The sequence below is a fragment of the Manacus candei genome, unplaced genomic scaffold, assembly GCF_025592945.1.
Source record: "Manacus candei isolate 608988 ecotype Guabito, Panama unplaced genomic scaffold, ASM2559294v1 h1tg000014l, whole genome shotgun sequence".
Lineage (NCBI taxonomy): Eukaryota > Metazoa > Chordata > Aves > Passeriformes > Pipridae > Manacus > Manacus candei.
The window spans coordinates 68,122,848-68,149,960 of NW_026138062.1; the positions used below are offsets into that span (position 1 = coordinate 68,122,848).

General features: G+C 39.4%; 1 protein-coding gene across 4 annotated transcripts in view; it reads right to left on the reverse strand.

Moving 5' to 3' along the window:
• Positions 1 to 2,571: 2,571 nt before the first annotated feature.
• The window catches only part of LOC127467539 (uncharacterized), a 121,348-nt gene continuing 96,806 nt past the window's right edge, over positions 2,572 to 27,113 (reverse strand). For 2 of the 4 annotated variants that reach the window (XR_007903158.1, XR_007903159.1), the window contains exons 2-7: positions 25,664 to 25,839; positions 19,037 to 19,120; positions 15,166 to 15,272; positions 14,044 to 14,103; positions 12,703 to 13,509; positions 2,572 to 4,905 (exon numbers count right to left, since the gene is read on the reverse strand). Coding sequence is in view for 2 of the 4 variants with exons in the window: in XM_051779612.1 (XP_051635572.1) it covers positions 3,257 to 3,430; positions 3,543 to 4,145 (777 nt within the window). In the remaining 2 variants the exon portion in view is untranslated. Of the gene's footprint in view, positions 4,906 to 9,137; positions 9,162 to 12,702; positions 13,510 to 14,043; positions 14,104 to 15,165; positions 15,273 to 19,036; positions 19,121 to 25,556; positions 25,584 to 25,663; positions 25,840 to 27,113 lie in introns of those variants that run through there. The other 2 variants (XM_051779612.1, XM_051779613.1) reach the window with 2 other exon arrangements.

The following is a 27,113-nucleotide window of genomic DNA, read 5'->3' on the forward strand; positions in this document are numbered from 1 at the left end:
TTGTGTTATGCTGATGCCAGAAGAACAATGAATTAGGGGGGTTATTTCTGCTCACAAAAAGGGTTTAATTACTGTTATTGCAGATTTTCAGTGCGGATGTACTCTTGCATTGCAGCACCAACACATTACCTCAACAAAAAGAAAAAAGTAACTGTAGGTATGAGAAATTACATCTAAGTGAAAGTACTGTATACAATCTTTTCTTCCAGAATTAAGAATTCCTTCATCTATACCAAAGGAACATTGCAATAGTGGTACAAAACCCAACAAATAACCCATTTTGTTCCACAAATGTAAAACCTTTTCTATTTAGCAAATCTTGCAAGATAGTTTGTGTGCCACTTTGTGGCTTTTGTCATCTAGTGACCACCACTGCCAACAAGTCTGGATTTTTATATCTTTTGACATGATATGGGCACTTTGAGGACATGTTTACTGCATTTCAAAGCACTGTGTGAATTATTTCGGTTCACATTTATGTATTTATTGTCTGACATGAAAATTATGTTGCTATGAAACAAATCAATCCTAAATTAGCTTTTCAATAAATTTAGGTGTATGTGAAGCTACTGGGAGAGCAAAACTGTGCTTGTTACCCATATGAAATATTGGAATGTTAATAAATAGTTTTTCACATAACAGTAAAATATTACACACAAGATTATATGTATAAATGTATTAAATTATATAAGCTACATATTTAATTATATAAATATAAATATATAATATGTATTGGTATAATATATTATATATAATTATATTTAATTATACATAATTATATATTTTATAAATATATAAAATTCTTTTTTTTTTAATAATAGATCTCACAATTAAAACTTACAGATGAGTTTTCATCATCTGTTCTGAAAATGTGTATGAATTATATCTTACCAAAAGGTTTTAGAGAGTTTTACTCTAGAAAATAGCATTTCATAGTGAATTTTAAATCATTATGGTCATTTACTGATATAGTGGAAAACAAGTATCAGACAAAAGCCATCATTTTAAATAGTTACGATACTGCATGATACCACAGACTAGCAGGAACCAGAGCAGGTCATTCCTAGGTTACCTACCTCCAATCTGACTGATGAAGACCCATCCTGCGTAGGATATAAAATGAGGTTAGAAATAAAATCTAATGGCCTCCTTCAAGAAAGCTGCTGTCCCTGCTCCCCGGCTGCTTTGGGCAGGGGCTGCCCAGCGAGCTACGTGCCAGGCACAGGGATGTTCAAGGAACTGGGGTGCCATAGTCAATCGGAAAAAGATCACACGACAACTGATGAAGTTCAAGGACAGTGGTAGCTTCAAGCAGCTATCACCATTTATTAAGGGTGGTTCGCTCTATTTATATGTTAGGTAGGGAAGGATCTAGAAAGAGGGGAGGAGCATAGGACTGACAGAGGTCATAACCAATCAGGGAAGGAAGGAGGGAACATGGGACTAACAGGGACCAAGAAGGGAAACACCTGCATTGCAGCAAATCTCGACCAATGAGAAAATAGGGGATAAAAGTGAGGGGGAAAATGGTGTAAAACTCGGTAAAACCAGCAGTACAATACATTCAGTGTATGCATTAACAGTTTCTATAGCAGTCTCCTTTGGTTAACAGTCTCTGTTCGGATATGGTCGCAATGTAACACTGCACAGCATGTTCTCATCTGCTGTTGCCTCAGCCAGTGTCCTTCATAGCTGCTGTTTCCAAACGAGAAATTTCTCCCCTTCACCACAGGTGCCTTCTACACCGGGGGATTTGCCAGACACTTGCCCAGAAGGGTCTGAGCTCAGGGACCTCTGGGGACACAGGCTTGTTGTGGAGTTCCATTGGCACCCCTGGGAGCCTGTCCCCTGCACCCGACAGCCCGGGGATCCCACAGCCCTGCAGCTCCCAGCACGGCATTCCCCAGGGACTCTCTGCAGCACCCACAGCTCCCACACCCTGCACCCACCTCTAGGCACCCTGCCCTCATGGGGCCCATGGCACCCCGGCACCAGCACCCTCACAGAAAAGACCCCACTCCCTCCCCACCACAGCCTGCGCTGCCCCCTCCACACATCCCCAAGAGAGGAGGACATAGCCCAGTCCCCACTGCCAGCAGCAGGAACCTGGGCAGGGGAAAGATTGTTTTGCTTGGCTTTAGTCTCTTGAAGGGCACAGCGTAGTGCCATGAGGATGGGAAGCAAAGCCCAGAGCACTTGGAGGTTCAAAGCCTTAAACATCAGCCTCTCCAACTCCAAAAGCTTCTCCTCAGATCCTGACTGTAGCACTTCCCAAGACTATCATGGCCTTCGGGAAATCAACTGGAGTTTTGCATCCCTGCAGCCTGATCCCAGCTCTTGCCCCAGGAGTCCCCTTGGCTCTAGCAGGAAGGGGAGCAGGAGGTTTCCTGCCTGCTTTGGTGGCACCGCTGCAGGGGCCGGTCATGTCAGACCCCTCTCTCTGCTGGTGACAGCTTTGCTCTTGGGGACACTGCTCTGCACCAGCCCATGAACACCAGGAGTGCCCAGTGCGGGACCTCCGCAATCGGGACCCCTCTGTGCACAGGTCCCTCCAGACAAACCTGGGGGGGCCATGCCAGCACCCCCAGATACCTCCAGCCCCGGGAACCCGGAGCAAGTGGAAACCACAGCACTGCAAATGCTGCAAGGGCCCAAAGCAAATACAAAGAGAGCTGAGGTGCGAAAAACAAAGAGTATTTATTTACAGAAGAGCAGCAAAACCAACGAACTACAGAACGTATTTACATTATAAGAATCTTTATAAAAACAGCCACCTACAAAACATATTTACAATTCAACTTATCTAAGAGCAAAAAGTCTATCCAACGTATTTACAGGAGGAAAATGAAACAACAACAACTAAAACATATGTACAAGGGTCAATTTCCTCTCCGGCATGTTCGTCAGTCCTGGAAGAAAAGCAAGGGAACAGTCATTCCAGTCAGGCCCTGCTGGGTGTTCCATGTGCCACCAGCCTGGGAGCTGCTGGGCAGAGTGGGCCTCTGCCACCAGGACTGAGCCTGGCTGGGGATGGGAGCCGGGCCCCATGTGGTGGGACAGGGGTCATGTGGCCCAAAGCAGGCACAGGGCAGGGCAGGGGTGGTGGCTGTGCCACCAGAATCCAGGGATGTGGCACTGTGCCCCTGAGGGAGGTCACCCAGCGCAGCCTTGCCCCAGCCTGGCAGCAAGAGACCCACTCTCCCTGTGGGCAGGGAATGGGGCAAACATGCCTGTCCTGCTGCTGGAGGGTCTGTCCTCATCCCAAAATCATCTCCTCCTCCTCATCATGCTGATCGACATCCATCTCCTCCAGATCCTCTTCCAAATCGATCTCCATCTCCTCCACAACATCTTCTAAGTCGACCTCCATCATCTCTTCTGTAGCCACTACCATGTCAACTTCCATCTCCTCTTCCGTGTCTCTCACAACCTGCATCAGGTGGCACAACCTCAGAGAGGGGTCCCTGTCCCACACCATCCCCACAGTTCTCCGTCTCACTTGGGCAGGCGTGGGGGCCCAGCTCCATGGAATGGCAGTGTACCTTCTTTGGGATGAGGGTGCCCATCCTGCAAGAGTGGATGCCAAGCTCCAGACAGCAGGTGGAGTTCAGGACTGGCGGGTGTAGCAGGAGCAGCTGACGAGGGCGCGCTGGCACAGCCGAAGGTAGCGCTGGCAGCAGGCGAGTGGCTGTGCTGTGCTCATCGCCGGGTGCTCGCAGTTCCAGCTGGAATATGGGCTCTGGGAGCTGGGATGTCACAGGAGGCCCAGGGTCACTCCAGTGTGGGTGATGGGGACCACGGAATGATGGAATCGTGGGATGGTTGGGCTTGGAAGGGATCCTAAAAATCTTCTCCTTCCAACCTGACCAGCCTTCCATCAGACCAGGTTGCTCTGGGGCCCGTCCAACTGAGCCTTGAATGTTGCCTGGGATGGGGCATCCACAGCCTCTCTGGACAACCTGTGCCACTGCCTCACCACCTCCAATAAAGACTCTTTTCCTAACATCCAGTCTAACCCTACCCTCTTTCAGTCTGAACCCATCCCCCTTTGTCCTGTGACTACAGTTCCTGATGAAGAGTCTCTCTCTGGCTTCCTTGGAGGTCCCTTCACAGACTGGAAGGTTGCTCTGAGGCCTCCACACCATCCACTCCCAGGCTTGGGAAGAGCCCCAACTTTCTTAGCCTGTCTCCATAGGGGAGTTGCTCTAGTCCCCTTTGCAACTTTGTGGTCTCCTTTGGATTTGCTCCAACAGTTCCACGGACTTCTTATGTTGAGGACCCCACTGCTGGGGGCAGCACTGGAGGCGGGGTCTCCTGAGAGCGGAGCAGAGCAGCAGAGTCGTCCCCCCACCCTGCTGCCCACAGTGCTGGGGATGAGCCCTGGACACGGGAGGTTGCTGGGCTGTGAGTGCACATGGCCGGGGCATGTTGAGATGGAGGTCTGAGGCTGGTGTTTTGCTGTTGTTCTCTGTGGGCTGCACACAAGCATCACACACCCGTCTCCTCACCAGCCACTGATGATTTTCTGCGTTCATAACACAGGTCACAAACCAACTCCAGCCCTGCTGCTTCTTTTGGAGCCTCACAGTTAGATCAGAAATGCACTGGGAAAATTCCTAAGTTCCTGATGAAAAGTCCCTCTCTGGTTTTCCTGGAGGCCCCATCACAGACTGGAAGGTTGCTCTGAGGTCTCCACACAACCCTCTCTTCTCCAGGCTGAACAGCCCCAGCTTTCTCATCCTGTCTTCATAGGGGACGTACTCTTAGTCCCCTTTGCAACTTTGTGGCCTCCTCTGGATTTGCTTCAATAGTTCCATGGACTTCTTATTTTAGTGACCCCAGCCATTCTGAACTTGTGACATTTATGTGCTTAAAGTCTATAGCACTGTCAGTGAAGGAAGCTACCTAAAGAAGAAAAGAGCAGCATTATCAGCAAAACTTATGATACTCATTAAGTCTTTTGATTAGCATAGGTGAATTTAATTGCTCTTCAGAGCCTGGAAGATAAATCGTAAAACCTGAATACAAAATTAACAAGATCACCTCAAGAAACTGTTGGCTCCTTATTGACATCCCTGAAAATAAAATGGGGATTCATCAGTTTTGAGTAACGAATTTACCATCTGTGCTTATCCTAAACTACTTCTGATAGAATGTCTGAACTTCATAAATATTCCTGGGTAAATAACTCTCATGTTTTCCCACATAAGAGAACAGATAAATATTCACAACTCCATTTTTCTAATACAGAAGTAGTTAAAGTAGTCAGCTAGACTAAAAGCATATTTCAGATCAGGAAACCTTGCTTAGATTCATAGAAAAGATCTCCAGTTTGCTGTATGAAATCAAAGGGGATACCATTTGCTTCTTAATCTGCTTAGATAAAGTATTATTCAGAACCTATCTCTGTTTTTTATCCATTTCTGAGGTGCACATTCTTTGTCTGACATCCTCCCTTGTATATACAGCTCCAGTCATTTGAATGGCTGAACCCTTTAACACCTCTAAAGAGAAAGCAATAGCCAGTGCAAAGGATGCAAGAGTTTAACAATGAACTTATTAAAACCTTTTCTTTTGGTATAAAACCAAGGAGGCTAGTGAAAAAAAAAAAAACAAATGTTATAATGATTCACCTTGGTTTTTAACTTTCCATGAAGGCCAGATTGGATGGAGCTCTGAGCAACCCAGTCTAGTGAAAGGTGTCCCTATCCATTGTAGGGGAGTTGGAACTAGATAATATTTGAAGTCCCTTCCATTCTTTTCTTCTATGATTCTTTGATTCTGGAGCCTTTATACTATCTCGTCAGAAGTCAGAGCCCCTCCTTAGTGTTCTCCAACTCTGAAAAAGGCATTTCACCTGAGAAACATCATCTCTTAAATCTGTTGGTGGCCATTTACATCCAGCTTTAAATACTAGGCTTTTTTCCATCGTAAGAAGCTCTAATGAATGTGCTGGCACATAGCATAACTGTTCTGCTGGTAAACCTCAGTGCCTCCCAAGGTGAGATTACTCGGATGTGATAGGAAGGACATCAGTCTGTTGAAGTGAGTCCAAACGAGGCCACAAAGATGATTAGTGAGATGGAGCACCTCTGCTACGAAGAAAGACTGAGAGAATTGGGATTGTTCAGCCAGGAAAAGAGAAGGCTTTGGGGTGATCTAATTGCAGCCTTCCAGTACCTCAAGGGAGCCTATAGGAAAGATGAAGAAAGACTATTTACAAGGGCCTGTAGCAACAAGACAAGGGGGAATGGCTTCAAACTGAAAGAGAGTATGGCTAGATTAGATATTAGAAAGAAATTCTTCGCTGTGAGGGTAGTGAGGCACTGGCACACACTGGCTTCTCTTTCCCAGAGAAGCTGTGGTTGCCCCATCCCTGGAAGGGTTCAAGGCCAGGACGCATGGGGCTCTGAGCAACTTGGTCTAGTGAAAGTGTCCCTGCCCATGGCAGTGGATTGGAACAAGATGGTCTTTAAGTCTCTTCCAACCCAAACCATTCTAGGATAACTTTTGATGGCCTTCTTAAGGATTCATCCCATAAGCCCAAGTTTTTGCCAGGAGAGCAAGACACGTTCCCTGAACTACAGGTTGCATTGCTAAAAAAAGTGATTGAGGTATTCATTATTTCTGAAAGGAGATACAAAGGTGAAGTTTCAATTAAATATGAAGACAACATTGCAAGTTCCTTCTGCTTTGAACAATGTTGCTTGGAATGCAATTCACTGTTCTTTGACAAATGCAAAGCCCACATTTTCAACACAGCCAAAAAAAAAGCTACTCTACAGGGGTGCTGTATTGCAGAAAAAGATGGTCTGGGATCTTCTCAGATGACAAAGGGAGTTGGCCAAGTATTTACAATCACAACAGAGCACCCTGGAGAAAAAAAAGAAATAATTACTAAGTAAAGCTTGAAACAGCAGAGGAGTGCATTATCACTGTTCAATTCCTGTCTTCCAGAGTATAACTTCTACTCCTGGCTCCATCCAGATAGAAGGAATAAGACACATACAGAACAGAGGAAGTCATCTTGTACAAACAAGCCTGTAGAAAAATAAATGGCATTGTTATGCTGTCAATACATAATGGCACTGCCATATCAGCTGTCGACAAATCTGTTTTAGCACCAATATTCAACGAAAGCACAATGTAAATAGTAAACCCATCCAAGCAAGCCTCTAGTAGTTTTATATTTTGAAGAGAGAAATGTTCTTACTCTAAGCTAGTTAGATCTGTAAACTGAACACAGAATTAATTTTATGCCAGCAAATTACTGGTTTTAACAGGTTATACAAGGCACAGAGCCATATAATTGCTTTCCACTTGAAATATGCTCTCATTCAAATTGAGGGAATGAAGTTAACTGAAGGTGCAGTTGGGGGCGGGGGGACCACATCTTATCTGTGCAATGACTTGTTCTTTACAGGTGGTTGGTTCAAAAATTAGCAGCTATTTTTTTCTGCAGTAATAAATTCTAATATTTGAAGAGAGCAAGAACAGATGGATTGCCAGTTCATTGCCACTTGCCACAGCACAATGAAGATTTAATCTTTATGATGAGCAATTCACTCTTTACATAACCACTATACTAGAATTCCAGTATTAAGTCTCATCATCCCATATTAAAGCAGACTGATTTCCTACACTTTATTTAATAGAGAGTTTGGTTTTATTTTTCTTGATATTATATACAAGTTGTTCTAAGACATTTTTGCCTTACTTAAACTGTGTGTCTCCTGTCAAATAAGTGCTAAAATACAGCAATAATGTTATAGTGATTTGAAATGCATTCTTAGGTGCAGAGATCTTAATCAAAGAAACTAAAAGCTCCTTATCTTTTTAGGAGCAATTCACTCATTTTTATTTTGCAGAAATAATTTTGTTGGTTTAATGAGAAAGGTTTCATACTCTGACTTAAGGATCTTCTCCTGATAAAATGTCCTTGTAGATAGGTGAACACGTCCATCTGTGGCTAGAGAAAAGTAATATTTTGTCACTCCCCATAATACCTTCCAATGTATGACACCTTACTCTAAAATGGGTGCAAAGGGGAAACTTCCATAGATCAGTGGCATTCCAAACCCTGAATCTCAGTCAACTGCCTTCTGAATTCCTAAAATCTTTGCAGTCTGACTTTCTATAATCTTTGTACTCTGATTTTCTAAAAATCTTTGCAGCAGTACATTTTATATATGACAATTTTTTTCTCTAAGTCAATTGAGCAAATATTTTCCACTCTAGTTAGGGCTTCATTAGGGTATTCCATTATCAGGCTTTTCAGACACAGCATGACAAAGGCTATGTGGATTTTCTCAGGTAAAAAATAAAAACTATATTGTTTTAAAATATACAAAGTACAGCATAAGAATCTTCTCAATGGAAAATGTGAGATGGAACAGTTTTTATTTTGTCACCTGGCTTTTCTAGAGCTTCCCTGAACTTCCCTGTGCTTGATTTCCTAGGAATAGTGTTACCAAAAGCAGCAGGTGCCCTGCAGCTCTTACCTTAGTCCCATCACCTTTTGTTTTGATGTGGAGCTCAGCCTTCTTGCATTTGCAGCATAACTCTGACTCCTAACCTTATACAGCAGTATTACTGATCTAGAGAGAACTACGTTTTTTGCCTTAACAGGTCCTGGCTTAACATGCAGGGGCAAGTGCTTGGTAAAACTATACAGAGAAACAGGCTCCTCAAGGAGGTGGCTTAAATCACCTGGATAAAGCTCTACTTTGAAGGCACTAAAAAGACACAGGTAGAGAACTATGTGGTGGTAAAAGCAGAAACTCAAATAAATTTATGATTGAAATCTGGATAGAAAAAAAAAACATTCTTTTTTGTTCCTTTTCTTCTTATTTGCTTGCTCAAGGTTTCCTTCAGGAATGCTGTATTTGTGTAAATAATTACAAAACCAGTAGAGGGTGTTGAAGAATATCCAGCATAGTTTTAGTTTCTGTAAGAGCAATAAAATGTAACCCTGTTTTTACATTGCAAATAGCAGCTTCTCTTCAGCCTGCACTTTGATTCTTACAAATTCACCTCATTGGATAAAAGCAATCAACCTATTTGCACGTCTGTGGTTTTGCTCAACTCCCAGTTTTCTCCTGCTCAACTTAAAAAGCCTTTCAGATATTCACACTAACCTGAGAGTGCCTGGACCACCTCCTGGTGCACCATAAGCACGCGAAACAGGCTGGAAAGAAGCACAAAATGAAAACCTTTTACATTTCTTCAAGGTCAGACTATGTGATGAGTCATCATCTGGTACACTGTTCTCAGTCAAGGCACTGTTCAATCATCCTCTGGGCATTTAGGAGGAAGAAAGATGCACAGATTTGTGTACTTTTACAAATGTGCTTTTGGTTCTTTTCAGCCCATATCAATCCATAGATATTAGAAGAATATGAGAAAATGAAATAATTTCTTGCTTTAATAAGTTCAAAGAGAACTAGAGGGACACATCCCATTTTCAGACTACTAGAATAAGCTATTTTTCAGTACAGTAAAAGCTTTCTATATTGGGGGTTTTGTCTGAAATCACAGTTATTTTCAATGGAAAAATAAGTAATAGAAAGAATTATCATAATCTTATTAGCTAGAACCACCAAAAATGCTGTGATATGTTGACTGTGCATAGAAAAATGGTGTTCATTTTAAAAAATAAATTTATTCCCTTTTGATAACAGAAAATCTTTGTTCTCTGTGACTACTTCTGGTGTGGTCCCATAAATTAATAGAGGAATATGATGTCTCTGCAACTCTCCTCAGCTTGAAAAAATACAGAAAAAAAAATTGAGGCAAATCTGCTTTTACATGCAAGAGGAACAGACTTATCAAGGCGACTTTTAAGGTATGCAATGGTTTCTTTACATGCAAATTTAAAGTGTCATTCTGACTGTGCATCCTGGAATAAAGAAAGGGCTCAAAACTGTCTTTTTCAACTGATCAGATCTTTGATGAAAACCTTTGAAAAATAAGAACTTATTTGACTCCTTCTTAAAGTGCTCATTAGCCTGGTTTAGAAATACCAGCAACTAATGACATCTGGGGAAAATATGTGCCTGTAACTCTACAAAAACATCAGCTTTTGCTGCTCAGTGACATTTTCTGCTGTGAATTTTTGTTATTACTGAGTGGCATGCAATATTCAGAAGTTCATTTGATTCCCATTTCAAAGGGCTCTTTTCAGACCCAGTTGCAGAATTCTCTTTGATTTGGCAGCTCAGTAACTGTTGAACTTTGACATTTGTACAGGCAGCATTTGTGTGGAGGTAAAAATACCTTTTTTTCCCTTACAGAAAAGCACGAAAAAAAACCCAATCTTAAATGTCTCTTGTATATCAAGATCAACTATGCAAAACATTAAACATCAAAATTTTAAAAACCTGTGGAAAATGAAACAGAAAAGGCATATGGCTGGAGTAGAACTAACCTCTTTTTCAAGTATCCAGAAGAGGATCTTCTGAAGAAAATATCGCCAATGAATTGAATTAACTCTGGGGTTGTAATATTCAAAAATTAGCAAATCATCCAAATACTCAAGTCTCGGTGTGCTAACACATTGAAAAAACAACAAGACTCTCTGCTTTTGTAAGGGCAGTGTATCAGATGGAGGATGACTGATACAAGACTCAAAATGTGACCTTTCAGGTTTTACTCCCTTTGAATAATTTCCTCTTGTAATCAATATATACAAGATTATGTCACAAAGTCTATGGACTATCAACAGTACAAAGGACAGAGAAGAGAGAAATCGGAAATTACAAATATGCAGCTGCAAGAGGAACTCAAAAGAGGCAAAAAGGTGAGAAAATGGTATCTGAAAAAGATGAAGGTACGTAAATACTCTTTTTGCAATTCAAACCAATAATTATATTCAATAAAAATATAAGCATTGGCATGACACTTCAGGATCTGTGTTGATCGTAATGACTGGAATGAAATCTATCACTTTGCTAAAGTTTACTCACCATGTACCAGTAACCAACTCATTGTACAGTTCATTCTTAAATGAAATCATAAGAGCTGCTGTGCTCAACAGTCAACATCACCTATTGCATCAATAGTAACATCCACTCATTTTTCTTCGATTCAGATTTGTGTAAATATTTGAACTGCTCCATGCGTTGTTTTTCTCTGAAATTCCTAAGTGTTAGTGGTGAGGAATTTTTTAAATTGTGAATTTTCTGTCATTTTTATACCACATGAACAAATCATAGTACTGAGTCTGCTGCTACTTTCTGTGGCTATTGCCAGTACCAGCAAATCAGTAGCCTCATAATTTTTTTATACCTTGTCCCTTTGTACATAACATTGTTCTCATTTTCTTGAGGCAGAAGTTGTGAATGAGCGACAAAGCCAACAAGTGTATAGTACTGGACATACCTTGTGAGTTTTCATCAACATATTCATTTTCTCTCATATTTGAAAGTAATTTCATATTTGGAGATATAGCTATTAGATCTCAACGCTTCTTAATAGAAAAAATAAAGAGGATACTTATCAGCTATTGTGTACCTTTCATAAAGTGGAGATACATTTAGCAAATAATAGTCCTATGTAAACTATTTTTCAGTTTTCATCTTAAAAAGAACAATAGAAGACATAAAATGATTTTGCTCTGAAATCGAGAATGAAGAAATGTGTGGGGAGACCTGACCTTTCACATTCTTTTTTCACCAACCGCTAAGTGATTTAATCTATATAATCTCTTTTGTCATCAAACAGAGACTTCACATTTTTTTTCCTGGAAGATATCATGGTCAGAAGGATGAGAGGATGAGGACAGTAAACTTATGGGTGGTCAGACCAAATGATCTTAATAGACTCTTGCCACTTAACAACTAATGACACCTAATTTCAATGATTTTTTTTTTTTTTAATTAGCACATTAGCATTTGAATCAGGATCCACCCTTTACCTTCATCTTTTGAGCAACTAAATTTAAGGGACTGACATTTTGGTTAAGTTTTCTGCATGTGATATATTGTTTTTCAAACAAACAGAAAACAAAGTTGCTTCCCCAAAATTTTCTAAATATGTGCAACAACTCAACAAAAAACTTTATTCTCTAGCAGATGTAAGATATAATCTAAGGTATCTGAGGTATGAAAAATTATGCAAAGTAAGAAAAAGTAATTATGGTTCCCAATTTGCTAATCAAAAGTAAAATGCTCAGAGTGCATATATTTAACCATGCAGCTGTCTGTAAAGCACCTGCCTCAGGTACAGCAATTCACCAACTTTGAATCTTCAAAATCCAGAAAAACAAAACTTTAAAAACAAATCATTATATCATTCTAAAAATACTATGTTTTTAAGAAGTATTTTGGCACCAGTCTTCTTTCACTGTGTTTCTTGAGCATTTATTTGAAGCAGGGCAAGACTTTTACTTTATCATTCATTTGAGAAGCTGGATATTTAAAAAATCATGAAGCAATGATGCATCTGTCTGAACTCTGGATACTGACATGTAAAGCTCCACATCTGAGGTAGCTATTCTGCATTTTGCTAGAAGTTCTTTATGCAGTCAACAGAAAGAAACCGGCATTGTGAGTGTGCCAGACACTCAAACTACCCTCAACTCACAAAGCACATATTTTCTGCTTGATGCTGTCAAAGGGAAAATAATGGCAGCTCAAATGTAAGTATTTTAAAATAAATTAGATGAATCTCAGTTCATGCACCCACAATAGTGTTATCACTCACCTTTCAGTACTGTAAGAACTGCAAATCCTAGAGAAGGAGTCTAAGTTTCTTACTCTCTACATGGTTTTATTCTGCTCGGTTCTGTACCATTTCCATAAGCACAATATGCTTTTTTTTACAGTAAGTAGGAATATTTTTTCCCCATCATCTTTCTTCACATCAGTCCACTGCATTTTTTCTGAGGTCTGTTAAAAACAGAAATTCAAGATAGAGTCACTCTGTCTCAAATTGAAACTGAAACAGAAATTCATAGAAACAACTAGTAAAAGATACACAATATTTGACAAACAGAAGGAATTAGACATTCATGCATTGTTGCAGAGCTGTAATGTAATGGGATTATTATGGAGCCATAGGAGAACTGTTCACAGGAATGGAGCACTGCAATGGATGGGCACAGACTTTCCAGGAAAGACGAAAGAGGGAGATAATGTGCTCTATGCAGATGACTCTCCACCATAGTCATCTATAGTCAAGAGGGAAAAAGTTGGCTGAAAGGATAGGCTGAGGGTGTAAGGATGTCCAAAAAGAATGGACATGCCGGTGGATTGCTCCTACAGGAAACTCAGTCAGGAAGAGAAAGGGAAAAAATAAGCTTCTTTAAGGCACAGTTACAGACCTTGGTTCTCATGGAGGAATTTAACACCTCAGCATCATCTGGAAAGGCAATGAAGCATAATAGGAATAATCCAAATTTCTAGGGTGTGTTGGGTACAATTTTTTGCTGCAGCTACTAGAGAGGCTGCTCTGCAGGATCTGCTACTTATAAATAAGCAAGCAGTCAATGATAGTCAATGTCAGGCTTGCCTGTAATGAGATAGTAAAGTTTAAAAACATAAAAGTAAGACAAGTAGCAAAATAAAGAGTCTGTTTTTGCAGATGTCAGACTTTGGCTTGTTCAGCTGTCTGCTTCAGAAGGATGTATTGTAGGGCAAGTGGGCCAGCAATAAAGTTTAAAAGCACATGAATAGTCCCTCTGATGTGCAAAAGAGTAAGCAGACATGGCTTGGCTAAATGAGAAACTCCTATCCAAGCTCAAATGTAAACAAAAAACAAAACACAAAACAAAACCCCCCAACCAAAACGAACAAAAAACCCAACAAAACAAAAAAAAGGTCTCCAGATGGTGGAAATGGGGACAGGCTCCTTGGAAGGACCACAGAAGCATCACCCAGGCATGACACAACAAATGGAACACAACCAGTCAAATGGAAGCTCAAGTTAAAACTAGTGAGGGGCATGAAAGAGAATAAGAGCTTCTATAAAGAAATCAGCACAAAAATTAAGATGATGGGTATCTGCTGCTGAATGAAGCAGGTACGGAAAAGGCTGGAAAAGTACCTCAGTCATTTCTAACAGGGTTTGTTCTCAGGTCTCCCAGGTCCCTACTGATGGCAAAACCTATGGAAGAGAAGTATTACCCATTGCAGAAAAGAATCAAGGACTCCTTAAGTAAACTTATCATACACAAGTCTGGAGATCCAGAGAGAATATATCTGAAAGTGCTGAGCTGCCATCAACTTTGAGACAATTGTGTAATCTCTGATAAATTGTGATGACTGTGGGCAGTTCACAATGACCAGAAATAGACAAAGGCTGCACTCTAAGTTAAGAAGGATTATCAAGTCTAGTTTCCCAGTCCTGGGAAGACTATGGAGCAGATCATCATGGAAGCCATAGGCTTCCATGAGCAAGAGAGGATTTCTGAATCCTCTTTCCTAAAGAACGTGATCATTTCTAAGGGCAACCAGAATTTTGGGCTTCATTCTCAACACAACCCTAGACTTGCAAGTTAACTAAACCACTTCTCAGTTGTTCAGTTGCTTTTTCTGCATGAGTATCAAATTACCCAGCACCCACTGGTGTTTTAAACTAACCTGACTAGCACTGACAATATGACCCAGCTCTTCAAGAAAGGATCTCAAAACACTCTCTACAGTGTCATTATCTGAAGGTATATGTCCTTCAGATACCTTTTGTCTATCACATTAAATAATGACCTTTATAGAGGAAGGAGCTCTGTAATTTGTGAACTTCAGTTGGTTTAGCACATCTCTTGCTGAAATGTCATATTTAAATTAGTATGCACACTGCAAGAGCAGCCTCAAATCATTTAAAAATTAATATTCAAAATAATTTCAAAGCCGATAGGAGCCGATACCCTCGGTTTATTATTCTCTACTCCAGCAGAATGTATGTTGGCATTATAAAAACAGACCATTTTGAATTTGTGTGGGTCATTTCAGTGTCAGGAACTTTCCTAGGCACCCAACATTTTTACACTGGCTAGTTATTCAAGATCTGTCACTTGACTTTGAAGCACTGCAGTCATCCACAAGTTTTTCCCCTTAGGCACTTGAGAAGGGTGGGTAGTCCTCGGAAATATCTAGTTCATGTCTGCTTTCACCATGAACAGGTTTAACATGTGTTTTGTCCTTTCTGACAAGACCTATGTTTATGTACCAGTGAGATGCAGTTCCACATCAGCTCCTCCTCTCCAAAAGAAAAGATTCTGCTTTTTCAGAACCAGCTGTTCATAGTCAGATGGTTTGAATCTTGATTGGTCCTGCCTAGAAAGAAACAGTACTGTAATCTCAATTTATTCCCTTCTTCCCAGGAGGACTGTACTATCCAAGACCTGCTATTACTTTTTCCTTCATGGTGAAGAAATTGCTAATGACACCACTTATGTGACACAAATGTCACCTCTACATTTTTCTTCCATTCCAGGTCAGCAAAATTGCAACTCGAAAACAAAGATATAGCAACTTGAAAAGAATTTAGGGAGGCTGTTGTTTGGTTATTTTTCTCCCCCAAATGGAAATGCAGTATAAAATTCAAGTCCAGATAATCAGACAGTGCCCCCAGCTCAGTGAATGAGCTGAGAAAGGGCATTCATGAGTGCTATGCTGTATTTTTCTGGTGGGAGTCTGCTCAGACAGTGCTGTGAAATGAAATTGCATTTTACCCATTGCATTCAGTACTTACAATTGCTAGACACAACAAAGTAAATTAGAAAGAGTGGCAGCTGTCAATTGATTCTGATTTATTTTCAATTATTTTAATTTTCATACATAATTAGTTTTATAATTCCCTTAATATGCATGAAAATTACATTTCTCTTTTCAACCATCCTTAAATAAAAGCTGAACCTTTTTTCTATTGAAAGCTACACTCCCTTATTTCTAGTGGATGAGAAGCAAATTTGGCTTTCATGACACACTCCTCCACTTTCCTTGGCAATAAATGTGCTTGTTTAGTCACACAACCAAGAACCTGTATTTCATTTTTATAACATAGGTAGACAACTGTCCTAAATTTCTTGCTTTCCTAGTATGACTTTACCTTGTGCATATGAATTATTAGTCTTTGCAAACATATTTCATCTCCTAGCATTCTCCTCCCAAGTTTGAATGCTATTTGATCATCCTCTTTAGTCTAGCGTCAACTGAAATTTGTTGAAAAAAGATTAGTCAGTCGTTAAGAACCAACTGCAGAATAAACTATGAGTTATTTTGTACTGGGCCTTGTATATGTGTTGTTTACAGGGTGAAAAATTACCAATATAGCAAAATACAGATTATAATTAAATACATATAAACATATGCAGCAAGTCCAGAGGAGGGTCACCAAATTGATTAGAGGGATGAAGCACCTCTCCTGTGAGGAAAGGCTGAGAGAACTGGGATTGTTCTGCCTGGAGAGAAGAAGGCTTCAGGGTAACCTAATTGTGGCCTTCCAGTACCTGAAGGGAGACCACAGGAAAGATGGAGAGGGACTATTTACATGTAGCAAAAGGAGAAGGGGAAATGGCTTCAAATTGAGAGAGAGTAGGTTTAGAAATTCTGAATAAATTCTTTACTGTGAGGGTGGTGAGACGCTAGAACAGGTTGCCCAGTGAAATTGTGGATGCTCCATCCCAGGAAGTTTTCAAGGCCAAGTTGGATGTAGTTCTGAGCAACTTGTTTTAGTGAAAGGTGTCCTTGTCCATGGTAGGTGGAATGGAATGAGATGATCTTTCAGGTCCCTTCCAACTGAAACCATTCTATTGTGAAATAACAATGGGAGTTTAAAATTTGATTTAAGCTAATGCCCTTTATTCATAATATTCTTTATGATGCAGTGACAAGAAAGCACAAGAACTGGTAGGATGGTCAGATACTCATCACATCATTTATTTATTGCCAGAAAGGGGTTTTCCCCTTTCCACTCGTCCCAGGTTTTCAGTGCTGAATAAAAAGTTGTCCAACTATACCCTGTAATTTGACTTCAGTTGATGATTCATTTCACTGTTTCTCAAGGGGGAGATGACCTCCTGCTGAGAAACCAGGCAGACTAAACACATACATCACCATTGGTTCTGAGTACATGACATCTGCTGGTTAGGGATATGCACAATTTACTGGTCAGTGGTACTGGAGCCTGTTCCTTCATGCTCTGTATTTATTCACATTAAGAGGATCTCTTTGAGCCTTATCTAGGCTAAGCAGTCCCAGATCTCTCAGCCTTTCCCCATATGAAAGATTCTTCAGTCCCTTAATCTTGTTAACAGTGCCTTTATGGACTGTCTCCAGCACATCCATCCCTTCCTTGAAGTGAAGAGCTCAGAAGTGAACACAGTACTTCAGGTGGGAAGTACTATAAGCTTAAAGAACAAATCTTCACGTTCTTTAATGTTGAAAAGTTGGACATTTCTACTCAGTGAAGGATATCCTGCACCTCATATTGCAATACTTACTTCCAATATCACTGCAAAAACAGAATTTTGAGACTTAATGTTTTTATACAAAAAATAATTTCACAAAAACATACTGATTGAGACTTAGAGCAATCAAAGGGAACACTGCCACTGACTTAGCTGGGAATGGGATACAGCTAACTGGGCAAATCAGAAGAGTAGAAAGAAAGGAGGAGAAGCAATCTGATTTATCACAACTTTATCATCAGTGGGTAGTTACAAGGAGTCACACAGGTAAAAGTTGGGAAGATCATTCCTAGTTCAGAGCTGGCCAGAAGGTTCTTCCCAACTATGCTTTCACTACCAGCTGTCCTCTCCACTGCTACAAACTATCTAGGAGCCTGTGGCCATATAATGAACCAAACGGATTCCACTGATTCAAGTATTGACAGGTAGCAATAGTTGTGGTAGCCATAATGCTTATTTAAATAGTAACATTGAATCAGGCTGAGTTTTAACTAATTTTACATCTAAGGATGGAAGAGAGATGCACCAGAGCATATCTGATTCCCCAAAGTCAAACGGTGAGGCTAAAGAGGCAAAGCACAGCAGGACTGAAGCTGCTGCTGTCAGAACTTGTTTACACTGTCTGATCACAGTGTTCAGTTCACAATGCAAATCCATATAAGTAAATTAAAGTAGCTTTAGTTCACCCAAGCACATCTGTCATACCATCACATTTATGCTGCTCTTACGGTCCCTTTACGCAAGTCCGAAATTTTTGGATGATTCTGTAAATAATTCCTTAAAATATGAGACGGCCATTTTATTTGCTGGGTACTTTTAACCACAATTACAATTGGCACGATTAGGGATTACAATTGCCTAGAGTTAGCCAAAAGCTCAGCCATATCCACAGAGCAAAAAGCAGATCTAACAACTCCTTAACACCCTCCTCCCTTAGCTGTCTACATCACTATATCAAAATATGGCAAAACAAAAATTAAGACAAATTAAACACTCCACCATCCCCCTTTAATCTACTAATGTGTAAGCAATCCCTATCTTTAGATTGAGGAATTTTAGAATCCTTTTATACCTCTTTAAAAGCGATCTTTCTGCTTGTGTAACTTCATGCACTGAAGAGGATGGTATTGAAAACCTCGCTTCCCTTGTCATTTATTCCAGTCACAGTAAGAATGGTGATGAAATTTCAAATTCACTTCAGTGTTGTGTGCTTGAATATTCCCAGGAGACCTGATGTCTGAGCAGTTTTAAACATCATTTTTCTACAGGTGTTTTTCTGGGGAAGGAGTCCTATGAATTTAAAACAACTGTGCCCCCCACAAGCCTCCAGCAGCCACTCAGGTGTGCAGCTTTAAAGCAGCAACAGAAACAGAAGGACATTAACCAGGCAGCTATTGGCCATTTGATGGTCACTAAGGTTTTGTCTATCCTTTACTTATAAAAATTACACATCTTTCTATGTGGGTTTCATAATTAGAAACTTTGAAGACCTTCTATAAGTCATTGCTATTTCTGTAGTCCAGTTGTCGTAAAAATATACTTTCCTTTACATTCAATTAATACCTTTTGCACTATTCAACAATCCCAGAAAGTAACAGATTTCCTTGTTAAGGAAACTGGTAAACTCACCAATCCAGAGGCTTGTAGCCCCAAGAGACCCATGTCCATGGTGAACTCCATTTTCATGCCCCATATTTAACACTTCACATGGTCCTGGAAAAACAGAAGCAAAAGAATGCATAGAGTATTCAGCTACCTCAGTAGTTCTGGCAACAACAGAGAGACTACATTCTTGTTTTTAATCCCTGAGGCAAGTACATGGCTCCTATGAAACTATGAACACATAACTGAATTCCTGGTTTTGTATCTCTGTGTTGTGCAAAACGTAGGACAAGATCACAGGTATCATGCTTCACACTCAGTGACAACTCTGTTTCATCAAAGCTCTGGAAGAAAATTAAAGAATAAAACACTTCTGGTAAGATTTGTGAGCAACAGGAAATGGCTGGTTTGTTGGTAATGACCAGAAAAAAACCTGTTTCCTTTCATAGGGAAGCTATTTGAAATAAAGTCTGCCTAAGTGCAGCTAAGTTATGCTATGACAGAAACAGAAAAAGAGGGAAAATATTTAAGAATGAGGACGGTCTTCCAGAAAACACCATCTCTGGAGGTCTGAATGAACATGTAATTCAATGAATTTTCAGTGAGATGCTGTAGTGAAAAGAAGAAGATGGGAGTGCTTAGATGCACGTGCAGGAATAGTAAGAAAAATAAGGTGATTTAATCTCACAGGCAGGGCATAATGAAGTTTATGTTCCCAAGAATCAAAACAGACACAACACCACAGAAACACCTCTGCAGAGAAAAAATGTGCTTCAGACAAGAGACTCCAGTTCAGGAGAGAACAGAAATGGATGGCTAGAAGTGACAATTAGGCGATTTAAAATTAAGAATTAATAATGTTGAGTATTTTATGGGGCAAATCAGCATGAAGTGGTGATCCTGCTGCTATGGATACTTTCAGGTTGATTCTGATACACTTTTATGAACTTCTCATAGCAAATTTCTCAGAACTCTCACAAGCAAAAAATAATTGTTCCATGCGCTTATGTCAGCATTCTTTTATAGTCAAGATATACAAAACAATACAATAACCTTTATCCAGGCTGTAGAACAAACAGATGGTCCTGGGCTGTCTGATTAAATCCTGATCTATCAAGCAGAGATAGTGGCTGGTATTCATGAAGCACTTTGCACCTTGGTTGTTTTAAGCCTGGGAAAATACATCACCAAGTTAGTCATTAATTGTACATTGTGTTGGCTACAGAGGAAAATATTAAAACAATATATTGTGGGTTTTCACCCAGAAGAATTACATGTGACAAGGAATCCCTATACTGTATATATCTCTCCTTATAAAAATGAATTTTAGCCTTGATTCCACTTGTTTATTCCAAAGATTCAGTAATCATGCATTTTGATTGCTATAATTTACATACACTTAAGCACTAGCTAACTCTCCAGGAGCAAAATTGCACCAACTCATCTTGAAGAAATTTTTTTTTTCTAAATCACAGGTGTACTGGCATACAGAGTAATACCACAAACATACCACAGAAAAGTACTCACTCCTCATCCACATTATGCAGCACAATATGAAATTTATTTCTTTTTACCTCCAAATAAAACATAAAAACACTGTAAAAACAAATCAGAATTTACCAGGTTTATACTTTATTCTCTTCCATTTCTTAAAAGCATCTTTCTTCTATTTATTCTACTACTTTCGGATACTTTCAGTTTTGCCATTTAGTAAACCAGCCTAATGTCACCAAGCCTGTAGCTGCTCCATCAGTGGCATCAAATGGTAAAGCACCTTCACAAAAAGCTGCACTAAGATATTAGACAGGGTCAATACTTAATGAGGATGAAATGAGTAAATTTTAGTATCTAATAATTCTATTATTCACTGTAGGAAAATCAGGGACATGAGAGAACACAAAATGAAGGAGAATTTCAGCAGAATTGTTGCCTTTGTCTATTTTACAGGGATGGACAGATGAGAATACACTTAGGATATAAGAAAAGAACAGCAAAGAAAACTAGATCTAAAATTAGGTGCTGAAAAACACCCTGTTACAGATAGAAGTAATATAAGCCAAAAAAGAGCCCTACAATATTTAAAAAGGAAAGAGCACTATCAGAGAAGACCAAGGTAACTAAGATAATATATAGGAAATAGAAACCTGTGACAGGCATTTTTAGGAAGATGATTAAGCCAGTAAATTTAAAAATTTCAGAATAATTGAAAAAAGACATCTGAGAACACAATAAAGGCATATCCTGGCTGGCCACTACTGTAAAGGATGGTAGAAAGTTAAAGAAATTTATGTTACACTTGAAATGAACAAGCTAATGAGATCAATGAGGCTTGTAATAATATTTGTAAATAAAAAGGGAGAGTTTTTTAGTAAAAATTTCAAAACACAAGTAAAACTTCTCTCCACTTCTCAACCTGAGTGGTGAACCAACAAATATCCACTTGATCTGTGTAGATGCAGGTCACTTGGACAGCAGGCCTGTTGAGCAGTACTGAGGTACAGTTCAGGACTAGGGAAAAGGTAACTGGACAAGGAGTATCAACTGCAAGACAGAAGATGAACCACAAAGAAATGTGGAGTACCAAGGTGAGGAAATCTGAAGTGCCTATGTGATACATTCATTCCTTCAGAATTTCATGACCTTAGGGAAGAGAACACTTTTCAACTACTATCCAAATAACAAATACCATATCCATAGCAAAAGAAATAACTGGATTATCACAGTAATGAGCTTCCATAGACTAAAATGTTTGTAAAGTTAGGGTGTGCTATTAACTACTGACCATGTAAAGGGGCTTTTTGAAGGAGATTAGGCACTGCAATTCAACAAAATTTCAAAGGATCTAGAAAGAAGTCAGCTTGGGAAAAAAGAGTGGACATTTTAAGATTGTGGCTGCAAGACCTGGAGCTTCGTAATGGAAACACCCTCCCTAAATTCCAAGCAGAGACTAGCCAAGGAAGGATCAAATGCCTTTTGTACAGGAAGCCTGAGGAAAGATCCCAGAAGACATCAGGGTGATGTGAGAAACAGGACATCTCTCTAAAATGACCTCAGCCACCCAAGTCACGCAGCTCCCTATCCAACAAGGACCTGTGAATGGAACTCTTCCAAGCAGAAGCCAGTCAAGAGGGGATTATGGCTACAGTGGGAATTCTCTCATCTTACATAACTGTTGCACTTCAAATGAATCAGTCTTTGCCTTTACAATAAAACCCTAGTGAACTAAACTTGCCCTAAAGCTGTTATTGAAAAGAACTATTTTTAGGGTTCAGATCACACTAAAAGTCATGTAGGATTTCTTTGGAGAGGATTTTTACCTTATATTTAATTATTACTACCCCTGATGCACAAATGCATTAGACAAAATAAAAATAAAAATCTAAAAGATAGGTCAAGGCATAGAATTCCTGCACCTGAAAGCTGAATTCAGGAAGATGCTCAATCTTTTAATTCTTGGTTAGTCTCTTCACTAAACTGAGCATACATATTTCTCAACTGCGCTTGATTTTGTTTGAATATTTGTGAGTCTTGTGGACATCACACTGTCAGCTTCTCAGCATCAACAACATCAGAAAAAAGACACAACATAGAAACTGATTGAGGAGTTTCTTATAAAAAGCCATTCTTTCAACACAGTTTTTTATCTTGTGCCCTAATTTTCAGGAAGAAAATTCCTAATTTTGGAAGAACAGTCTTCATTGTCTTAAAGTGAAATTGTTACCAAAAGTGTGCAAGTGAAGTGAGAAACTCTAAAGAGAAGAAACGCACAAGTCCTTCAAAGTTCACAGGAAAACAGAACAACTCTTATGTTTTATTTACTTTGCCTTTTTGCTGAAAGGAGGGAGAATACTTTAAAACAAAAGAGGTTACCTCATCTTCATTAGTCTACTAACAATTCTATGTTAATATAACACAAAAAATATTTGCAATTTATGCATTCATGAAAATGGTAATTACTGCTTTTTTGAGCATAAATTTATCTAAACTGTTCTGTTTCCTAACCTAGAAAGTCAGGTTCCTAGACCAACACTTCCAAGAACAATGCTATTGAAGCAACCAAACACTTCTTATTTTTTGACCTGTTTTTTCAATTTTACCCACACCTACAGAATCCAGCACTCAAAATGCAACTAAGCAAAGAAGAAAAATCAGAAATGAAAATATATTCTGGAAGATATAACACAAACCTTTAAATATTTGCATAAGGAATTATGTATACAAGCTGTCCCTGGAGGGCATAGGCTGCGAATTCAGAAATTACTTTCAACGTCTTCTACATTCTGTAGGTTATTAGAATTCACATAAACCAGCAGTTTTGCTAGGCTTGAAAACTTCACATTAATGTTGCTTCATTTTTTATGTGTTGTGTGAACAGCAGCAGAGAAAACAGTATTGAATAAACATTAAACAACTGGGAAAGATCATTTATAGACTGTGTGTTTTCAAACAAGGCTTTACTATTTCTCTTTTGAATATGTCATGTTCTTACTTCACGTTTAAGAGCTAACAACAGGCTTAATCAAAACCTTCAATAATTTAACATTATTAGTGAGAAAAAGCTATAAGAAAAATGAATTAAATATAAAATTAGATTATGTAAAGAATAAAAATAAACCAAAATTGCAATTCATTTCTCTTTCAGGTGTTGTTAGAACGATCTAAAATTGCTCCACTGTCACCACTCAGCATTTATGGAATTGGTATGTTTAAAGTGATTAAGAAAAATTTTCAACTTCTCAGCAACCTTGTTTCCTAGGAACTACAACCACTTCTTTTTACCTTTGACTAGTTTGACTATTCAACAACTATTTTTTATTAAAAATAAAAATAATCAAGATCAAACTTCACAAAGAATCTGTAAGATCTAACATCAATTGTGGCAAGAGTTTATCTGAACAGACACTGATCAGACTGTCATTTGCCACAAGCATGAACTGTAACAGAATCCAAATATATAAAATTCACATTGAAAAACTATTCGGAAAGTCCACGATAAAACTGAAATCCATGAATTTCATTCAAATAAATTGTTTATGATTTTTCTCCCCCCTGAATGTACATCAGTTTTAGACATAAACTTATTTCTGATGGATATTTTGACATCCGCAACATCACTAAAGAGACAAACTGAACACATGCACAAGTGGTCTTATTCTTTCATGTATTAAATCAGATTGGCAATACACGTATTAAGCTGAAAATCTGAGTATCAAGTTCAGCTCCCTCTCCTCTTTTCCTTAAAGACAATAAAGAAATTGCTTGATACCCTTAAATGTATAGATGGGAAACATGCATAGAGCAAATTCTAAGGTTTAGAGGATCCAGAAAGTTTAGAGTAAAAAGATCGGGGCAGCCATGGAAGACAAAGGAAAAATAAAAAAAAAATTTAAAAAAGTGAAAAAAGTATACAACATCCTAAAGGGCAAAATGTATCTAAAGCTAACAAATAGTTTTAGGGCAAAATTCCACTTCTCAGTAAAGGAAATGTAATGTTCACTCACATTGAACTCTCTCATATGAGGGTGGAGGTCCATCACTCTTTGTTCTGACCCCCTACACCAAGTCTTTTGAAAGCAGACCTGGTTTACAGTCCAGTATGCTGATCAAGAGGTGGTTCCTCCAAGTGGGCTTGTATCTGTAGGTCAACCTCTGCAAAAATCTGCACTCCTACCATCAGCCCCTCTCTTCTCATCAACTGACTTCATACCTCCTTCCCTATTTTATTCCTATTTTTGGACCTTCCTTTTTGGCTTCCTGTACCACCATGTCTCATGTAACAAATAAACCACCTGCCAGTTTTTCCAATTTTTCTATATATGTAGTGTTTCTTATGTCATTAGCTGTCAATCACAGGTAATGTGATGCTACTGATACAGAGTAAATGTAGGTATAATTACTTGCCCGGCACAGCAAGGGGCCAGCTGCTCCCCAGGCAATGGAAAAGCTGGAGCCAAGGGGGATGCCTGGGCTGCCAGAGCATGGGCCTTTCTGCCTAAGGCACATCCTAAATGGCAGGGAGAGGCAAGGGCAGATTGGGTGAAGGGGACCCAGCCTCGAGTCCAGATCGCCAAGAGAGTCTGTGATGAGGCAGGTTTGACACCAGACTGGGAAGTCAGGATCAGATCAGGGTTCAGACATTCTGGTGACTGCCAGGCAGGTCAACAGCACCAGGGCAGAGCCAATGTCAAGCTGGGAAGAGACTCCACAGTTCAGGACAACAAAGTTCCCAGCCAGGCTGCAGGCACCACTGTCATGGGGCTGCAGACAGACCAACCTCCAGTGTCAGTGGGCCAATGGCCCCAGGATGAGCTGATGTGGGGCTTCAGGGCCCACAGGAGAGAGCTCAGGGTAAGGAATCCCCTTTAGGACCCTGAGGGCTCTCACAGTTACCCCGGCATTGTTTGCCTTTGCAGGTCCCACTCCCCAGATGGTCCCAAAACCATCTGGGTTGCAGTGGATCTGTTATTCTTTGCCTCACGTGCTCCCCAGGACAAATCATCCTCTTTAGCCTTGGTATGCATACTTAGGCCCAATTCAGTTTTCTTACCTTATACACAGAGCACCTGTAGACCTCAGCAACGTGGTTTTCACATGCTATTGTGCTCACAGACCATCCTGCTTTCTATGGTAGCTGCTTGATTAGGGATCACTGACCTTGGAACACTCCTTGGGCAGCATCCTGGTTCCTTTCAAGGATCTTAGCTGATGCCTAGTACTCCATAAGGACCTTCTGGCTCACAAAGTCAAAACAGCTTTCAGAAGGTGACCCGCTGGTTATCTGCCACTTAAAAGTCATAACTGATTTTTGCTTGAATTTTTTCTTTTAATATCTGTATGTGAAAATCACAAAAACAACATTAAGTATTTAAGAACTGAAATACAAGCACTCCGAAAACTCGTGTTAACTCAAATTTTACTTCCGTAAAATGCAAATCACTCTAAAACAAGTACAAAGCATATTAAAAGTCAAAATGCAACATTTGCAACAGATGGAAAATGATCTTTATATATTTTCTCTAAGTAACAGTTCTCTTGCCTTTTTTCAACCTTCATTAACTGAAAAGACTAAACTACGCATCGAGTCAATGATTAATTACTTGGCAACGACCAATTAATAAGGAATCAGCTCAATGGCATTAATTGACATTGGCAATTCCCCGCTTCTGTAACAATGTTAAACATAAATTTAATTAAAAAATAAAATTTGGATATGTTTTCAAATGAATCCTCCGTATTCTCATTAGACCCATCAATAGATCCATCTAATCACACCATACTCTAGTTGCACTGGTGGAATACCAGACCTGCAGAAGAAATTAGAAAAATGTTCAAAGACACACTAGGTAATCTTTTTATTTAACAGTGGAAGCATTAACTATTTCTTTCAGATAATATCTATCTAGTCCAGGGGACATGCCTCTGTGTTTCACACTGGTTCATGTAACCAGATTGGAAAGCTGTGCCCTTTGCTCCCTTGTTCAAACTTCCGTTTCAACTAATACAGGGTCACGACGCCTATTTAAGCATATGGGAGATTCTCTCGAGCATCTGAAATTATGCAGTGACCCCCCATGACATTCAGCTAATCAACACTGCACTTTAATTTCTGTGTAATCTTCATTAATTAAAGAGGTCAGTTTTTCCACTGAAGGACCAAGGTGCAGTTTCTTGTTTCTTCAAGAACAGATTCAACAAGAGAGAACAGTGACAACACAAACTTCCATATGCAAATGTTACAAACCCAAAGGAAACAAACAAACAAAAAAAATAACAAACTTTCCTAGTTTTTAGCTGACAGAGAAAAAAAGATTTAATCTTACAAAGTATATTTTATTAGTGTTTCATGTGATTAGTATCAAGTTCAAGGTTTTTTTAATTATTTTTTTTATCTTTAGCAGCACCAGTATAGTTAAAACAACAGAAGTCAGGGTAATATCTTCCTGCTTTGTACCTTTCTGTACAAATGACTTGAATAAATGCTATGCATATCCCACCTAAACCCACGAGACAAGAAACTGATAAGAAATACCCAAGAAGTAGAAGAAAAGGAAGGACTATGTTTCTGAGGAGTGGTGCTAAAACCGCTTTCTTAAAAACCCTGGAG